The sequence below is a fragment of the Rattus norvegicus genome, chromosome 9, assembly GCF_021556685.1.
Source record: "Rattus norvegicus strain SHRSP/BbbUtx chromosome 9, alternate assembly SHRSP_T2T, whole genome shotgun sequence".
NCBI classification, from domain to species: Eukaryota; Metazoa; Chordata; class Mammalia; order Rodentia; family Muridae; genus Rattus; species Rattus norvegicus.
In genome coordinates, this window is record NC_141542.1 from 19744731 (window position 1) to 19762500 (window position 17770).

At 43.0% G+C, this 17770-nt stretch overlaps 2 protein-coding genes and 1 long non-coding RNA gene across 4 annotated transcripts in view; all 3 read right to left on the reverse strand.

The window, feature by feature from the left end:
* The window catches only part of LOC148003418 (disks large homolog 5-like), a 56783-nt gene that overhangs the window by 22929 nt on the left and 16084 nt on the right, over window positions 1–17770 (reverse strand). The gene's annotated exons all lie outside the window — the stretch shown is intronic.
* LOC148003419 (disks large homolog 5-like) overlaps window positions 15226–17770 on the reverse strand; it is a 169718-nt gene continuing 167173 nt past the window's right edge. For both annotated transcript variants that reach the window (XM_087568610.1, XM_087568609.1), the window contains one exon: window positions 15226–16011. In XM_087568610.1, coding sequence (XP_087424736.1) covers window positions 16006–16011 — 6 coding nt within the window. In that variant the 3' untranslated portion in view covers window positions 15226–16005. The remainder of the gene's footprint in view (window positions 16012–17770) is intronic.
* LOC148003420 (uncharacterized) overlaps window positions 15226–17770 on the reverse strand; it is a 59967-nt gene continuing 57422 nt past the window's right edge. The window contains exon 7 of the long non-coding RNA XR_015629353.1: window positions 15226–15641. This is a non-coding gene — a long non-coding RNA (uncharacterized LOC148003420). The remainder of the gene's footprint in view (window positions 15642–17770) is intronic.

Sequence of the window (17770 nt, forward strand, 5' to 3'; positions counted from 1 at the left end):
AGAAAATTGTCCATTTCCTCCACATTTTCCAGTTTTGTTGAATATATGTTTTTGTAGTAGGATCTGATAATCTTTTTAATTTCTTCAGATTTTGTTGTTACATCTCCGTTTTATTTCTGATTTTATTAATTTGGATACAGTCTCTGTGACCTCTGGTTAGTATGGTTAAGCGTTTATGTATCTTGTTGATTTATTTAATTTTTTCTAGAGCTTTTATGTGTGCTGTCAAGCTGCTGACATATGCTCTCTTTTGTTTCTTTTTGCAGGCATACAGAGCTATGAGTTTTCCTCTTAGCGCTGCTTTCATTGTGTCCCATAAGTCTGGGTATGTTGTATCTTCATTTTCATTAAATTCTAAGAAGTCTTTAATTTCTTTCTTATGTCTCCAATGACCAAGTTGTCATTGACTTCAACTTCCATGTATATGTGGGCTTTCTGTCCTACTTGTTGTTATTGATCAGCAGCCTTAGTCCGTGGTTTTTTGATAGGATGCATGGGATTATTTCTATCTTCCTGTATCTGTTGAGGCCTGTTTTGTGACCGATTATATGGTCACTTTTGGAGAAGGTTCCATGGGATGCTGAGAAGAAGGTATATTCTTTGGTTTTAGGGTGGAATGTTCTATAAATATGTTAAATTCATTTGTTTCATAACTTCTGTTAGTCTTTCTGTGTCTCTGTTTAATTTCTGTTTCCCTGATCTGTCCATTGATGAAGTGTAGTGTCTAAATCTCCTACTATTATTGTTTGTGGTGCAATGTATGATCTTTTTGAGCTTTAGAAATGTTTCTCATTGTTTAGGGACACAACTGCTATATACTTGACAAATATAGCAATCACCCAGAACATCCGTAGAAAGCCTATGACTGTTGGCCACATGAGGATGTGTTTCTTTCAAAGATCATCATGATTTTTGATAATATCTTCCCTGTAATTGGTGGCATGGCTTCCCACAAACATGTTTGTCTAAAATCTCCTCTTTGGTCAGCATCTCATCCTTGTTTTTATCTGACTCATACACCAGATGCCGGGCCTCAGCCTGTGCATGGTCATAGTCCTGGGGGAGGATCCAGTGGCTAATCTCATCCTAGTCCAGCTTCCCATCCGTGTTCAGATCTGGGAAATCATTGAACTGTTCCCCAGACAAAAAACCCTGTCTGTCTCAGGGCGATTGTCCTCGTGAGCAAAAGATGTCCACAATGTACTCATCCTGGTCCACAAAACCATCCCCGTTCTTGTCAATATCCTCCAGGGTTTCCAGAACTACAATCTCCTTCATATGTTCTAAATCCTCTTAGTGTAGAAAAGCAATGAACTGGTCCTGAGTAGCTGTCAGGTCACCGTCAAGACCTTAAGCCTCCTCTCATCTCGTGGAGGCAACTTTTTAAAGTTGTGATGATCAGAGCCATCTTGGAATTCAGCAACGTTAACCAGGTAGTAGCCATAGGTGGCCTGCTTGTATTCTTTCCATGAGATCTTTTCGTATATGTCCCTATCATAATCCTTCCAGAGTTTAGCCACATTATGGTTGATGTATCTTTTCTGTACCTGTTTGATCCAAACTTTCAGGTCTTCAGTAGTAAGAAGGCCACCTCCATCACTGTCAATTGGATCAACAATTTTCCCCAGGCTCTCCTGCTCTTGTACAGGCTTAGCTATCAAAGGTCTTGGAGTCCTCCTTGCCCAGGAATTCCTCATGATCGTACAGGAAGCTGTCCTTGTTCTCTGGTAGCCACTCTCCCTGCTCTGAATCGGGACAAACCATGTGCTCCTTGCTCATCATGCTCTTGGCCCTGAATGCCAGGACCAGTGCTAGCATTATCCTATGGAGAGTCCCAGGCTGACACCTGGCACCAGAGTCGGGATCAAAGGGAGGCAGCCAGGAAGTAGGGGCTCAGAGCACCTTACCCGCTGTCCATTCCCAGAGAGGGCTTTTGTTACATTTCAAATGCTATCCCTTTTCCTGTTTTCCCATCCATAAAGCCGTTTATAAAACCCCCTCCCCCTTCTACTATGAGGTTGTTACCACCCACCCAACCACCCAGGACTTCCTGCCTCCCTGTTCTGGTTTCCCTACACTGGGGCATCAAGCCTTGACAAGACTAAGGGCTTCTCCTCCCATTTGGGCCCAAGAAGGCCATCCTCTTCTACATATGCAGCTGTAGCCATGGGTCTGTCCATGTGTACTCTTTGGATGGTGGTTTCGGCTCTGGGAGCTCTGGGGGTTTCTTATTGTTGTTCTTAAGGGGTTGTAAACCCTTTCAGCTCCCTCAATCCTTTCTCTTACTCCCCCATTGGGGACCCTGATCTCAGCTAAATGGTTGACTGCAAGCATCTGCCTCTGTATTTGTCATGCTCTTTACCCCACTCTTTTGAGCAGATCACCACGGAGTAACGAAGATGTATTGTATTGAAGTGATTATGTATAGACAAATAGATGATGTCTTAATTCCTAATGATGGTTCTATAAAAATTCCTAAAATTAGATTAGTAATTTTAAGCTCCCTTATAATGGGACTGCTATTATGTTTTCTCTGGTAATCAAAATTGCATTGAGAACTCTGCCATTCTTAAAGTGTCATGAGTGAATTGCTTCTGCAATACCAAGCAGGATCTACAAATTAGAGCCCATCCTAAGAGGGTATAAACCAATTAACCAAAGTTCATAAAAAGGGAATGAATGATTTACTATAGGTGCAAGGACTGAATGTAAATAATTGACTGGATTTGCCTATAGGTAATTTCACTTATTCTTTTCTCATAAAAATTACAGCTTTTAACTCTCCATGAATGTGCAGAGCTAGTGACAGATGGTGATGGTTTATCCTGATTGATTACTCTTGATGGATATGCATGTAAACATTCTCTGTTGTAAACTGATTATCCAACTTATGATTTGAATTCCTGTGCGAACTGTGGTGAACTTTTCACCATGTGATGCTGTGTTCAGAAAGATATACAAATGCTGAGGACAAAGAGAGAGAAAGCTTTTTAGACAGAACTGAACTGAACAGAACAGAGCTCAAGAAGAACTTAGAAGTAAAGGCATAGCGTTGAGAGTAAGGCATTGAGAGTAAGGAAATTATTGGGTCATAAGAGCAAGAAGAAAGGAGATAAGAAGAAGAGAGCAAGGAGAACCTTTTAAGGCAAACTTTATGGAGGCAAACTTTTGTCTTTTAGGAAAACTGAAGAACTTAGAAATAAACGTTAAAATCACTGCTCTTCAGCCTTCAGCCTGGCTCACTGGCTAGCTTGTGCTCTTCAGTCAGGCTCACTGGCTAGTCTGTGCTCTTCAATCAGGCTCACTGGCTAGCCTTTGCTCTTCAGCCTGGCTCACTGGCTAGCCTCTGTTCTTCAGTCAGGCTCACTGGCTAGCCTCTGCTCTTCAGCCTGGCTCACTGGCTAGCCTCTGCTCGTCAGTCAGGCTCACTGGTTAGCCTCTGGTCTTCAGTCAGGCTCACTGGCTAGCCTCTGCTCTTCAGCCTGGCTCACTGGCTAGCCTCTGCTCTTCAGCTGGGCTCACTGGTACCCTCTGCTCTTCAACATGGCTCACTGGCTAGCCTCTGCTCCTCAACCTGGCTCACTGTCTAGCCTCTGCTCTTCAGTCAGGCTCACTGTCTAGCCTCTGCTCTTCAAACTGGCTCACTGACTAGCCTCTGCTCTTCAGCCTGGCTCACTGGCTAGCCTCTACTCTTCAGTCAGGCTCACTGGCTAGCCTGTGCTCTTCAGTCAGGCTCACTGGCTAGCCTCTGCTCTTCAGTCAGGCTCACTGGCTAGCCTGTGCTCTTCAGTCGGGCTCACTGTCTAGCCTGTGGTCTTTAGTCAGGCTCACTGTCTAGCCTGTGCTCTTCAGTCAGGCTCACTGGCTAGCCTCTGCTCATCAGTCAGGCTCACTGTCTAGCCTGTGCTCTTCAGTCAGGCTCACTGTCTAGCCTCTGCTCTTCACTCAGGTTCACTGGCTAGCCTCTGCTCTTCAGTCAGGCTCACTGCCTAGCCTATCCTCTTCAGCTGGGCTCACTGGCCTATGGGGCACTAGCACATTGCTTAACCATCTGCTCATGACTGCCTGACCACACTGACCACCTGACCGCCCTGACTTCTTAAAGTTGTCCTCTAGAAAGAGCACAAGAAACCAAAGAGAAACACCACAGGGACCTTTTCCAATGGGCTTTTTTCAACCTTAAGTACTTTCGTTATTTCTTTAAAAAAGTGAAATATAATTTCTGTAATTCATATGATCAAGAGAGCTGTGCAGTAGTCATTGCTTTATGGAATTTGGTGCTAAATCAAATGATTCCTTTATTCTATTATGATGTTATCTGTATGTTATAAGATGTATCTTTGGAAAACACAACACCAAATTCCTAAAATCTAGATGTTTTAAGAAATCAGATGATGGAGAAACATAACTGCTTACCTATCTAGACTGGGCTTTTTTGCTATACTGCATGTAAAATCAATTTTCCACACTACATCCATGATTTTCAAGAATGATTAAGAGAAAAATAAGTTGAACATAATGGCCAGAAAGGTCAATACTGTTGCATACCATTTTACATAACTGCAAACACTCTCAGAAGAGTTTTTCACATCCTTACCAATATTAGAAGTTTGGTGACACAAGCAGCTTGACAAACAGTAAAATTATTGTGGTTTTGCCTTTCTGGAGGACATTAAAATTTACATGGTTTGCATATCGTATTTTTTTTTTTTGGCATTTAGTCCTGCTTTAGTGCTGTTCAATAGTGGCCATGCAGCCAACATCCCTTTGCTCCAGGCTTTCAGCACCCCATTCCCATCACTGATCTGATGCATACTTGGTCCCAGAGATGGACAGCAGAGGGATTTGACACACAGCATCCACTCTGCTCCACTGCTTTGCTTTTTGTAAATTCTTTACAATGGCTATTTCTTGATTTATTATTCCTACGAACATGACTTGTCTTGATATTTTGAGATACGATCTTATTATGTAGCCCAGGCTGGCCTTGATTTCCCAATTCTCTGCCCTTAGTCTTCCACCATTCCCTGATACTCAATTTGTTATTAGATGTAGTTGTATGGCCCCATTTCCAAATCAAATGTTCTTCTGGCTTTATTACTTTGCCCTTTCCACAGACTTTTATTAATTATGCAAAGTAGATGGTGTTAAATGTTTAAATACTAGATATATTAACTCATCAGTCCCCAAGACAACTCTGTGAATTAACACTCGTTATCATCCTCACTGTGCAGATAAGGGAATTGAGTCACACAAGGTAAAATAACTTCTCCACAGTTGAACATCTAACGGGTGTGAGAGCCAAGCTTTGAGTCCAACTACAAAGTAGATCAACCTACAATGGGCAGGTCTGTGCTGCTGTATATTCAAATGCTAAATTCTGTACCCTAAGGTCCTGTTGCTCCAAGACAAGGAGATCCTCATGTATACCAGATTTTTTTTTGCCCCCAAGTTATCCCTGATTGGTTAATAAAATCCCTACAACAAGGGCTGGGCAGAAGAGAGGGGACAGAGCAAAGTTGCCCTGGGCCTGGGGACTCAGGCAGGGTCCACGAGGAGAGGGAAAGGACATGGAGGAGAAGGAAGGAGACAGCACCCCATAGGGTAGGTGGATCGTGAGTGTATTGCCATGAGGGCCAGCCTGTCAGAACAGGAGTGACCCAGGCAGAGCATGGCAAGCAATACCTCGGGGTTATGGACAGGGAAGCAGAAAAAATAGCACAGAGGGTTGATTTCTGCCCAGCTCTAATACTTTAAGGCTTATTCTAAATCTAAAAGTTTTGTGTCTTTTATTTGGGAACTAAATGTTCTATGGTAGGTTAGAAACCCCCTAATAATATTTACTGTAGCAATGGTCACACATTTATTGTGGTATTTTAAATATAACACACATTGAATTTCACAATTCAGATGCAAGGCTTTTTATGTTTCCAATGTGACTGTACACCTGAGGTCATGTCTCGGTATAGAGACAGAACATGGCAGAAATGCCTAGAACATTTTAAGGTCACCACACCGACCAAATGAAAGCCACAGGCTATACAGACTATGATGGATGAGGAGAAGGCTTAGTGCTCTCTGGAGTCCCCTTCCCTAGTCTTGGGATAAGACTTCCAGTAAGCCAAGACATATTCCTCTTTCATTTCTCAAGGAGCCAGGGGTAGACCCACATATATGATTTCTTTGCCTGCAGTGTTTTTTTCCAAGCGCTGCCCTGTTTGAGGACTTGGCAAAGGTAAGCACTGTCAGAGGAAGGCCAGCATATAAATTCTGTATAACTCTGCTCTGACAGCATGTAGCACAATCCTATCAAGTACTGGAAGCATTGTTGGAAAGATTAATCAACCTCTAAGATCAAATGGAAGCAACCCAATGGCCACATGGCTGCAAATCAAGTCTGAAACCATAGCCCAGTATGGAAGTTCATCCTTGGATCTTATGTCAAACAGCATTAGCATCCACAAGAAAAAAGAAACTGAAATGGAAAGGGGATGGGTAATGAACTCATGGCACGGATATCTAAGTCATGTGGAAAGATCCCAGTGCAAAGAGATCTAGCAAACATACATGTCCATGAAGCTTTCACCAAGAATCCCCATTCTGTGTTCTAAAACATTATATATACACACACACACACACACAGTGAATCCTCATTCATGGTCAGCTATAGGGATTGATTCTCTGGGAACCTGACTTTGAGATTGAGATAGATGTATAAAGGTGTTTGACAAGTGCTCTTGGGGACCATGGCTGTGACAAACAGGAGAGAAGGGGATAGGGTGGAGAGCACTCTGGCTCTAATGCAGTCACAAGGGTATGCAGGCAGCCCTGTGTGGGGGTCAGGAGCTGGCCTGACCCTGAAGTCTTAGCCTGCACTGGAACAAGCAGGAGGCCCGGCCTTAAAGTCCCCATTGGCTAAGGACGAGGTTCCTGGTCAGAACCTAGTTACCACATTGTAACCACATAGCCATCCCTTCTCCAATATCATTCTTCCTGAATTTCCAAGTCCAATCATGAGGATATTTGGGGCTACACTCTGATCTTTTACTCAGAGCAAACAAAAATCAGCTGGATGGGCAGCGAGTGGAATAGCCTAAGGTTAGGCTAAACCTCAATTTTAATGGGTCCATAAGTTCAGGAGGGAGTCCATGTGGCATTGTCATCTGTGGCTTCTGTGTCCTTATCCCGGGTGTGCTGACTCTGTGAAATGATGCCACCTCACCTCACAGATGTCAGGGTGAAAATCATGTATGATCTTTTCTGGGAAGAACTCTGCCTTTTCCTACCATCTGGAGTTGTACAAGATCACTATGCCTAGCTCATAAGAAAGGGGTGGAGATTGTGGTGGCCTTAGAAGTTGAGGATCTTTTCTGATTAAGGCACATATTTTTTCCTATGTAATTTTCCCATTGCTCTTTCCCTAATGATGGTTGACTTCATTCCTGGCCTGAAGTAAACTGGATTCCAAAGTTTTGGATTAGGGAAGCCCCTATTTTTGAGATGACAGGCCCAGCAGGGATCCCACTGCATACAGGTTCCTATTCCCAAGGAAGTTGTTGCTGCAGAATCACAGCATGAGGACAGCAGCACAGGATATCTCCCAGCTTTCTCTCCTGCACCTGCTGCAACTGTAATAAGGCTGTTTGTTTGTTTGTTTGTTTGCTTTTTATTGGAAATACCTACAAAACTGAGCAGTCCACAAGTATTGTTTGTTGCCAGTAGCCCCCTGTAGCCACGGTCTTTCGCTGGACACTAGTCCATTTGGACGTAGGAGCACAGAGTGTTAGGCCCCCCGCATTCACACAACAACTGGACAGACTTTCCTTCTATCTTTTTGCATAGCCAGCACTCTAGGACCAAGAGGCTTGCCTAAGAGCCACTGGAGAGGCCCCTCTTGTTCTTCCTGGGGCAGACCTTGACCCAGGGTCCTTTTTCTTTGCATCAGGCACACTGACTTTTAGCCAGGAATTCTCTTCTGTTGCCAGGTACTGTCTTCCTAGGTTCCCTAATTACTGTGGCCAGTACATGTTCCTCTCTTGTCTTTTATCTCTCTTTAGCTCTCTAATTTCCTATTCTTTTTTGTCTGTTTGTTCAACCTTACTTTCTCTGTAACTTATACTAACTCTCAGCAACTTAGCTTAACCCTTCAAATTTCTGTAACTTTCTCTTCATATCGTTTTTTTATCTTAGCCAGATTGGTGGGGCGTTTTCCAGCCCCTCAGAGACCCACCCTTGGAGCCTGGCGGCAGACCTGGAGCACTCCCTACCTTCAGGCGTATTGAAGTCAGTCAAGAGTGAGGGCCTTCCACCAATGTCTAGAACATTCTTTCTGGCTTCTAGCAGTATTCTGTCTTTCCTCGGTGATAAAGGAGATCTGTAACAGTTACTAACAAGCATCTCAAATGGGATGGTGGGGAAAGAAGAGAATCTTGAGAATAGAGGTCCACTGAAGAGGGCAAATAGCATTTAGTCACACAGCTAAACCAGGAGGCCTTTCTTGGACAAAAAGGCCACTGTATAAATAAGCACAAGCTTTGTCTATGAAACAGAAAGGTGAGCAGAGAGGCAGCCGATCTGTTATCGACTATCTCTCTAAACTTAGATTTTCCCTCAAGGAGTATCTCTCTTCAGCGTCGGCTTGGTGGCTTTGCCTCTCAAGAGAACCAGCCTCCAAATGACTAGGCTTCTAGTAACAACTAATAACAAAAGGATGGAGAGATGGTTAGAACCTGGGTGCTAGATACCATGTGGCTGACAAAAGAATTGTAATGGGTTCACCTGGGACTTTCAGGACCTCAGTAGCAGCCCTTTACCAAACTGTCTCACTGGGTTAAAGGCCCATGGAAAAGAAGACATTAATCCTGACCTTGGCCACAGCCAAAGTCTGAATTCTAAATTTTGACGGGCAAAACAAAGTTTTTCACAGTTTGTTGTAGTTTTTTTTGAAACTATTTTAGGGGCTTTTCGCCCCCCCCCTCGCCAACCTGGGGCATCTCTCCTTGGGGAGGAGGCTCAAGAGAGAGAGACAAAACTCCCTGGCAGAAAACAATTTCTCTCAAGCAAATTATTTTCAATTTTTAACTTAAGCACCAAGTTGACCAAGTAAAACTCTTTGACGAAGAAAGCAAACAGTTTCATGATTTCAAACACAGTCATCAGTCCAAGATTTAAATACAGTCGTCAGTCCAAATTCAAACACGAAACAAAAGCCAAAAAGACACTCGACACTTTCACAGAAAACAAACCAGAGAAACAAGACCAAGACAAAGCATCCTATAAGCAATTTCCACAGATGTCTGGTACCTTCGGTACCTGGCCCAAACTGCAGCTTAACCTTACCTGCTTCTGGGATACCAAACACAAAAACAGAACACAAACAACAGACACCAACATGTCCAGAAAACCACAGTCAGGTCACAAAGAAGATAAACAATTCCAACAGTCAAAAAAGTAACAGACAGACGCGCCTCGCGGCTTCGGTACCAAACTGAAACCAAAAATTCAGACGGAGTCTCCGAGGGCCTTGGATCCTCTACTCCAATAAAATTCAGACGGAGTCATCAAGGGTCCGGATCCCTCCGAAAACGGACGGAGGCGCCACGGATCCAGACCTCCCTCTCCTCCAACCACCCCTGGAACGTCTTCCAGGGCTGCGGGGGAGAAGTCTGAGCTCGTCAGCTCCTTCTCTGGCCCACCCAGATAGTCCCCAGATCTGAGCCTATTGATCAATTGTTCACAGGACAAGACAGGACAGACAAGACAAACGCCGGCCAGCTTACCTCCCGGTGGGTGGTCGGTGATCTATGGGCAGAGGATCTCCGAATCCCGGACGAGCCTCCAAATGAAAGATATCTGGAGAGGACCTTTCCCTCAGGAGGAGACCCAAGCGCCCAATGACCGAGCCGAGTCCACTCGGATGCAATCAGCAAGAGGGTTTATTGGAAAACACAGGTACCTGCGAGCACACAGTCTCTTCGGTGGACTTGCGGGCCCAGCAGCTCCAGCATGGGGCTTTTATTAGGTTTGGGGAAGCAGAAGCGGGCGTACAGAAGCAGATGCACAGTTACGGGGATTGGTGGATTCAAACGAGGCACATAGACATGTTCACATATGATTGGCTATTTCACATGATGAGGTAATAAGGTAAAGCTACACACATTGGAGGTTTGGGGCGTCCTGGATGTCAGGGGATGGGGGCTTATCTCTTCCTGCCAGGTGGCCTGTGAGTCAGATCTGGTACTCCTGGTCTGTTCTGCATTCCTTTTCTTTTATGCTCTGTTAGTTTTAATGGTGACTCAGCCCTAGGTATCTGGGCGTGCCTGGGCTCGTTCAAGCCTGTTGCAGCACTGAGTTAAGACTCATGGGGGGGGGTTTCATGCCCACCGTCATGCACACGTCTGTTCATTATCCTTCCACGCACACACAGTCTTCATACACACCTCATACATATCTCACACACACCACATGCACTCTCCTGTCACGCACACACAGTCTTCATACACACCTCATACATATCTCACACACACCACATGCACTCTCCTGTCATGCACACACACAGTCTTCATACACACCTCACACATATCTCACACACAGCACATGCACTCTCCTGTCACGCACACACACAGTCTTCATACACACCTCACACATATCTCACACACACTACATGCACTCTCCTGTCATGCACACACACAATCTTCACACACACCTCACATTCTCTCCTCACTCATTCTCACATGCTCTCCTCATGCTCTCTCCCTGGCTCTCACATTTGTTGTCAGACTCGCTCTCTCATTAGCTCCCTCATTCACTCTTCACATTCTCTCTCCACTCACTCTTCTCATGCTCTTCTCATGCTCTCTCATTTGCTCTCACATTTGTTCTTACATTTGCTCTGTCATTTACTCTCTCATTCACTCCCTGATGCTCTCTCTCATTTACTCTTCGCATGTTCCGTAGCCTTTCTCTTGCCCCACTCCTTTATTAATAATCCAAAAGCGGGTAGGAAAAAGACATTTATAATCATTGCCAAATCAAATGCAAAGAATGACTACATCTCACCAAGAACTAAGAATTACACTGTTCTCCAAAGTTTCAGGCTTCCCCTATACCCAGACCTATAGCCAATATAATAATAATAATTGTAAACTTATCGTTATTTAAACTTTAACTCTTTACTTTTATACTTCAGAGACCAAAGCTCCGAGGTCAGCTACCTGCACTTTCCTGTGAAGCTCTAATGATAAACGACATAGGCAAAACTGCCAGGCAGTGGCCAGAAAGAATCAAGATAATTCTTAGCACAGTAATTCCACTAGCTTTCTGTTCCTTGCACACAATGACTCTCATAAGAGTTCCAGTAGCTTGACTTAGTTTACTAGTATATTATTTTACATATTCTATACTTCAATATCCAGGAACCAGTCTGAAATATTATGGAAAATTTATGTCCTAACTTCAATAACTTTTTCCTTTCTTAGGGTCCCAATGTTGTCTCTAATTCATTTTCTCTTATTTTCTTCAAGCTATCTTTGCAAGTCAAACCTTAATCTGGAACTACAATTGTGCAGTTATTACATTTTTTTCCAAGATGAGAATACACAGTATGCAACTCGGCCTCTAGGGCTATGCTGTGCTGTGCCCCTATGCATCAATTTCCAATTGTCTAAAATCATAACATCAAGGAACATCTAGTTTCACAGAATTCACCAGAGCATAAGGAGAAAGAAGTAGGAAAGTCAGATATAATACAATAATTGTGCACATCAAGGCCTACCGATAGGAGTCACACACAAATGAAATCTATACAGCCCTTGTCCAGTGATAAGGTTAGGGAAATGGAAACAACCAGTTTTTACAAAGAGCTACTGTGGGCTACTGAGATGTCTCCATCCCGGACTACTGTAGGCAGCCTCTTATTTCACATGGTGGGCCCCTGGAGGGATGTGTCTCCTGATACTCAGGGTTCCAGAAGCCACCCTACTTTACAAGGAGCTGCTGCAGGCTTCTGAGATGTCTCCATCCCGGACTACGGCTGGCAGTCTCTGTCATTGTATGTTGTCCCCAGCATTAGCCAAAGCAATCAGACAAAAAGAGGAGGTCAAAGGGATACAGATTGGAAAGGAAGAAGAAAATTATCATTATTGAGGACGATAGGACAGTATAATTGAGACACCCAAAAAGTTACACCAGAGAACTCCTAACACTGATAAACAACTTCGGCAAAGTGGCTGGGTATAAAATTAACTCAAACAAATCAGTAGCTTTCCTCTACACTAAAGATAAACAAGTTGAGAAAGAAATTCGGGAAATGACACCATTCATAATAGTCCCAAATAACATAAAAATACCTCAGTGTGAATTTATCAAACAAGTGAAAGATCTGTGTGAAAAGAACTTCATGTATATGAAGAAAGAAATGAAGAAGATCTCAGAAAATGGAAAGATCTCCCATGCTCGTGGGTTGGCAGGATGAAGAGAGTAAAAAATGTCCATTTTTCCAAAAGTGACCTACAGATTCAATGCAATCCCCATCAAAATTCCAATATACTTCTTCATAGGGTTAGAAGGAATAATTTGCAAATTCATTTGGAATAACAAGTAACTCAGGATAGCTAAAACTATCCACAACAATAAAAGGACTTCAGGGGGAATCACTATCCCTGAACTCAAGCAGTTTACAGAGCAATAGTGATAAAATTGTATGGTATTGGTACAGAGACAGACAGATAGACCAGTGGAATAGAACTGCAGACCCAGAAATGAACCCACACACCTATTGTCACTTGATTTTTGACAAAGGAGACAAAACCATCACGTGGAAAAAAAGATAGCATTTTCACCAAATGGTGCTGGCTCCACTGGAGGTCAGCATATGGAAGAGGACAAATCATCCCCTGCTTATTGCCCTGGACAAAGCTTAAGTCCAGGTGGATCAAGGACCTCTACATCAAACCAGATACACTCCAACGAAGAGAAGCAAAAGTGGGGAAGCATCTTGAACACATGGACACTGGAAAAAATTTCCTGAACAAAACACGAATGGCTTATGCTCTAAGATCAAGAGTAGACAAATGGGATCTCATAAAGGTACAAAGCTTCGGTAAGACAAAGGACACTGTGGTTAGGACAAAACACCAATCAACAGATTGGGAAAAGACCTTTACTAATCCTACAACTGATAGAGGGCTAATATCCAAAATATACAAAGAACTCATGACGCTGCACTGTAGGGATACTAATAATCCTATTAAAAATTGCGGTTCAGACCTGAACAAGAATTAACAGCTGAGGAATATGGAGTGGCTGAGAAGCACCAAAAGAAATGTTCAACATCTTTAGTTATGTGGGAAATGCAAATCAAACAACCCTGAGATTCCACCTCACACCAGTCTGAATGGCTAAGATCAAACACTCAGGCTATAGAAGACGCTTGCACGGATGTGAGAAAGAGGAACACTCCTCCATTGTTGGTGAGATTGCAGACTGGTACAACCATTCTGGATATCAGTCTGGAGGTTCCTCAGAAAATTAGACATTGCACTAGCTGAGGACCCAGCTATACCTCTCTTGCACATATACCCAAAAGATGCTCCAACATACAACAGGGCACATGCTCCACCATGTTCATAGCAGCCTTATTTATACTAGTCAGAAAATGAAAAGATCCCAGATGCCCTTCAACAGAGGAATGGAAACAGAAAGTGTGGTTCATCTACACAATGGAGTACTACAGAGATCTCAAAAACAATGACTTCATGAAATTCATAGGCAAAGAGAACGAACTAAAACATATCATCCTGAGTGAGTTAACCCAATCACAGAAACACACACATGGTATGCACTCATTGATAAGTGGATATTAGCCCAAATGCTCAAATTCCTCAAGATTCACAGACCAAATGAAATCCAGGGAGGATGACCAAAATGCTGATGCTTCACTCCTTCCTTTAAAGGAGAAGAAGAATCCCTATTGAAGGGATAGGGAGGCAAAGTTTAGAACAGAGCCTGGAGGAATGGCCATTCAGAATCTACCCCACATGTGGCCTATACATATACAGCCTTCAAACTAGATAAGGTGGATGAAGCTAAGAGGTGCAGGCTGACAGGAACTGGATATAGATGTCTCCTGAGAGGCACAGCCAGATCATGTCAAATATCTGGTGAATGCTAGCAGCAAACCATTGAACTGAGAACTGGACATCAGTTGGAGGAATTACAGAAAGATTGAAAGAGTTGAAGGGACTTGCAACCCCATAAGAACAACCATGGTTGCCAAGCAGAGTTCCCAGAGACTAAACCTCTACCCAAACACTATACAGGGACTGTGCCATGGCCCCATCTGCATGTGTATCAGAGGATGGTCTTCTTGGACACTAATGGAATGAGCAGCCCTTGGTCCTGCCTAGGCTGGGAAAGTGGATGGATGGTGAAGGGAATACATTTATAGAAGAGGTGGAGGGCGATGGTATTCAGACTTATTTCTGGAAAACAAGGAAGGAATAACATTTGAATTCGAAATGAAAAATATCCAATTAAAATTCAACAACAACAAAATGGTGTTTAGAGCTTCAAATAACAAAAGCCACAATAAGGAAACAGAGAATTGTATGCCTCTGGTTTTCTTCAAATATGCTCAGGGCCCTATGCTCAGGGCCCGGGTCGGTACTGGGCCCAGGCTGGACCAAGCAGGTTCCTGCCGCTGACTGCTCCTCTATTCCTCTTTCCAGAGGCATCATGCAGATTAATATTGTGCCAGAGATGTGGGCAGAGCTGGGCAGAAGTGGCTTTCTGTCCTGTGGTCTCAGGATTATCTGCATTCGTGGGAAGTTCAGCACTCTCCGCCATGGAATTTGGGTGCAGGATTCCCGATTGCTTTAAACTCCCTTATACCATGTTAATATGTCCTGGGAGATGTTACAGAAAAATTAATGTTTATCCCATTAATTTGTTCAACACTCTCAACCACAGAGTATAATTTAGAGGTAACTATATATTTGACAGCAAGCATACACAGTGGGTAATGTATGTATGATGAAGTTGAAATTCACAGAGTTGGAAACACAGTGAACTGTGTAATTGCCCTTGAATCTCCGTCTAACTGGGAAGCAATTTTGATGCCCAGTCCTGATGAGAATTCAGAGATCCATCCCTCCCTGACAGCTGTGGGACTTCAGATGTTGACACTAAAGTAGTTGATCAATAAAGAAGGTTCTTAAGAGTGAAGAGTTTGAGATTACTCCTTTATTCACCAGAATATATCCAATTTAATTGATAGTAACCAGATGCATGTAGTCAATATATACAGTCTATATTCTTACCAAAATAGAAAAGCAAATGAACAAAACAACAACCATAAATAACAAAACTTCAAATGAATAGAAGGAAAACCAAAAAACCAAAATAATCAAAACTCAAGCATACTTTAAATAGAGGAATTGCGCTAAGCAATCTTTTGCTGCTCCTTTTGCAGAATAGACTTATAGCCTGTGGCTTGCCTTGGAGACATAGTAGACAAGCAGTTACTGATGGTAATAATATTTTCAAGAGGAGTGGAAGTAGGTCTGTTTTGTTGGAGTGGGGGTATTAAGGAAAAAGCCTACCAATACTGAGTAGAAATGATATTACAGACTTTGTTTCATAGTCTTTCCAATGTTGTGAATTGATCTCCATGAAACTCTTCTGGATGACCCATCAGGACAAGTACCAATTTACACGTGCAGTCTTTCTGGATGACCAGCAGCTCTTGATTGATGTGCATCAGCACTTCTCTGGGTCCATCCAAAAGTGCACACTTGCTGGAGAGAGCTGAGGTGAAAGTAAGGCCTATTCAATCCAAAGAAGTTAAAATAAAGGAGGAAAATGCAGTGCACAATTGCTATGGACACTACAGATGAGATGCAATAGTGGTGTATTTGCTGTGCACACTTAGTTCTCCTCCTGTAGCACTTCTCTCCAAGGGAGAACTTGTCCTGGTCTGTGTCATGTTCGAGTTTCTGCTGGAGAATTTCAGACCTAGCAGAGCAAGGGAATAAAGGTTTAGTGAGGGGTTGTCAATTCAGCTCTCCCTTTTACATCAGCTCTATTCAGTTGGACAATCCAGCATGACCTGTCTGTCAGCTGAGGTCAGTCCCTGCATCCCCAAGTGTCATAGAGTACCTGTGCTTGGATTTATATCTCAGCTTTTCAAACTGCTAGAATTTGAACTGTGGACTATGTACTGTACTGGAATTGAGAGAAAAATGGTCATATTTTGTCACTGGTCCAGGTATATTATATTGAATAATAACATTGTAGCTGGGTCTGAATCTGTGTTCAACAGAGGTATGAGCAACCTAGAATACCATGTGGATTCCTTCTGGAGAACATGCCCAGAATTGGGGTGAAAGTTCTGATTATGTTAGCACTGAAGGAACCTGCCTAGGTTCAATTTGTAACAACTGATCTGCAAATACACAGAGAAGCCATCTCACTTCAAATCCATTCTCACTGCACAGATCCTGTAATCACTGAGAATGTGCTCACAGCATACACAAGGAACAGTAAAGTTTATTGTGATGGAGATACATAACATCACCCCTGTAAGACTATGGTTATTGTAATGCAATTTGTGAGATGACAGAAGAGAAAATGTCCTCAGATCTTATCAGAGAGTTAACAGGAAGAAAGAAGTACAAAATACAAAGAAATCCTGAGGATTATACATATTGTGTCATCGACAATATTCACATAAACTGTACCAGAACAATACTCTGGGCAGTTCTTTAGGTGACTGATGGTGAAAACCTTGTCAGTGCTCAGCCATCCAAAAAGGATAGTTATATAGGGACAGGAAATCCAATTGGCTTCTGCCAGTCTGTGTTCCTACCTGACTGCTCTCAAAAATATCAGAATGCTTCTACAATGTTCCTCCCAAGCCACTTTCCTGGTTGATCGGTTATTTCTGCTTCAGAGTGTCCTGCATTCTTTCCTCGAATCCTTCCTTATCCAGGTCATCAGATGAGTGTACTGTCAATGGAAGCATGCATGTATGTATGCACACACAAACATACACACAGACACACTAATACAAACTGGCAAACATGCAAGCCATTTGTGTTTACACAATATAAACATAGTACATTGCAGTGTTTACTTTCCCTTTTAATGCTTAATATAATGATTCCCCAGGATACTCTGGAGGCATAAAAACAAAAGTTGAGTGGGATATGTACATAGTGGTCATAGCCTATAGACAGCTCAGTCAGTGTTGTGCTGCCCTCCCATAAACCGACATAGAATCAGGGCTCTTTCCCTATTACCAGTCTGGCTTAGCAAGTTCCCAAGGCTGAGTAGAGCAGTCTTGTTTCCCAGCAAAATATCATATGTTGGTGGTGGAATAGACTCCTGTTCTTGTTCACTGTTTCAGACTTTCCCCATAGAGTGCAGCTTCTTCTAATAGGAGCTGTCTTTACCATAGCCTGAGTGACTTCATGCCCAAAGCTATGCCCCCAGAATCATAGGAAATCTCCATAACCAGGATCCATATGAACAATGTTTCTACCTATAATGTGATTGTGTCACAGATATTTGGAGTAAATAAATAAATGCTTACATGGATTGTCTCACACTGAGTCATAATCCACTGAAGGGCTCCAACCTCTCCTACAGTTTCCCTCCTTGGACCACTACAACCCAGATGTGCTCTAGTTGCTCTAGTTGGACACCTATTCTTTTCTCTGGGATCTCTGGGTCAACTAACACTTCTGTTCCACTTAAAGAACATGGCTTCTCA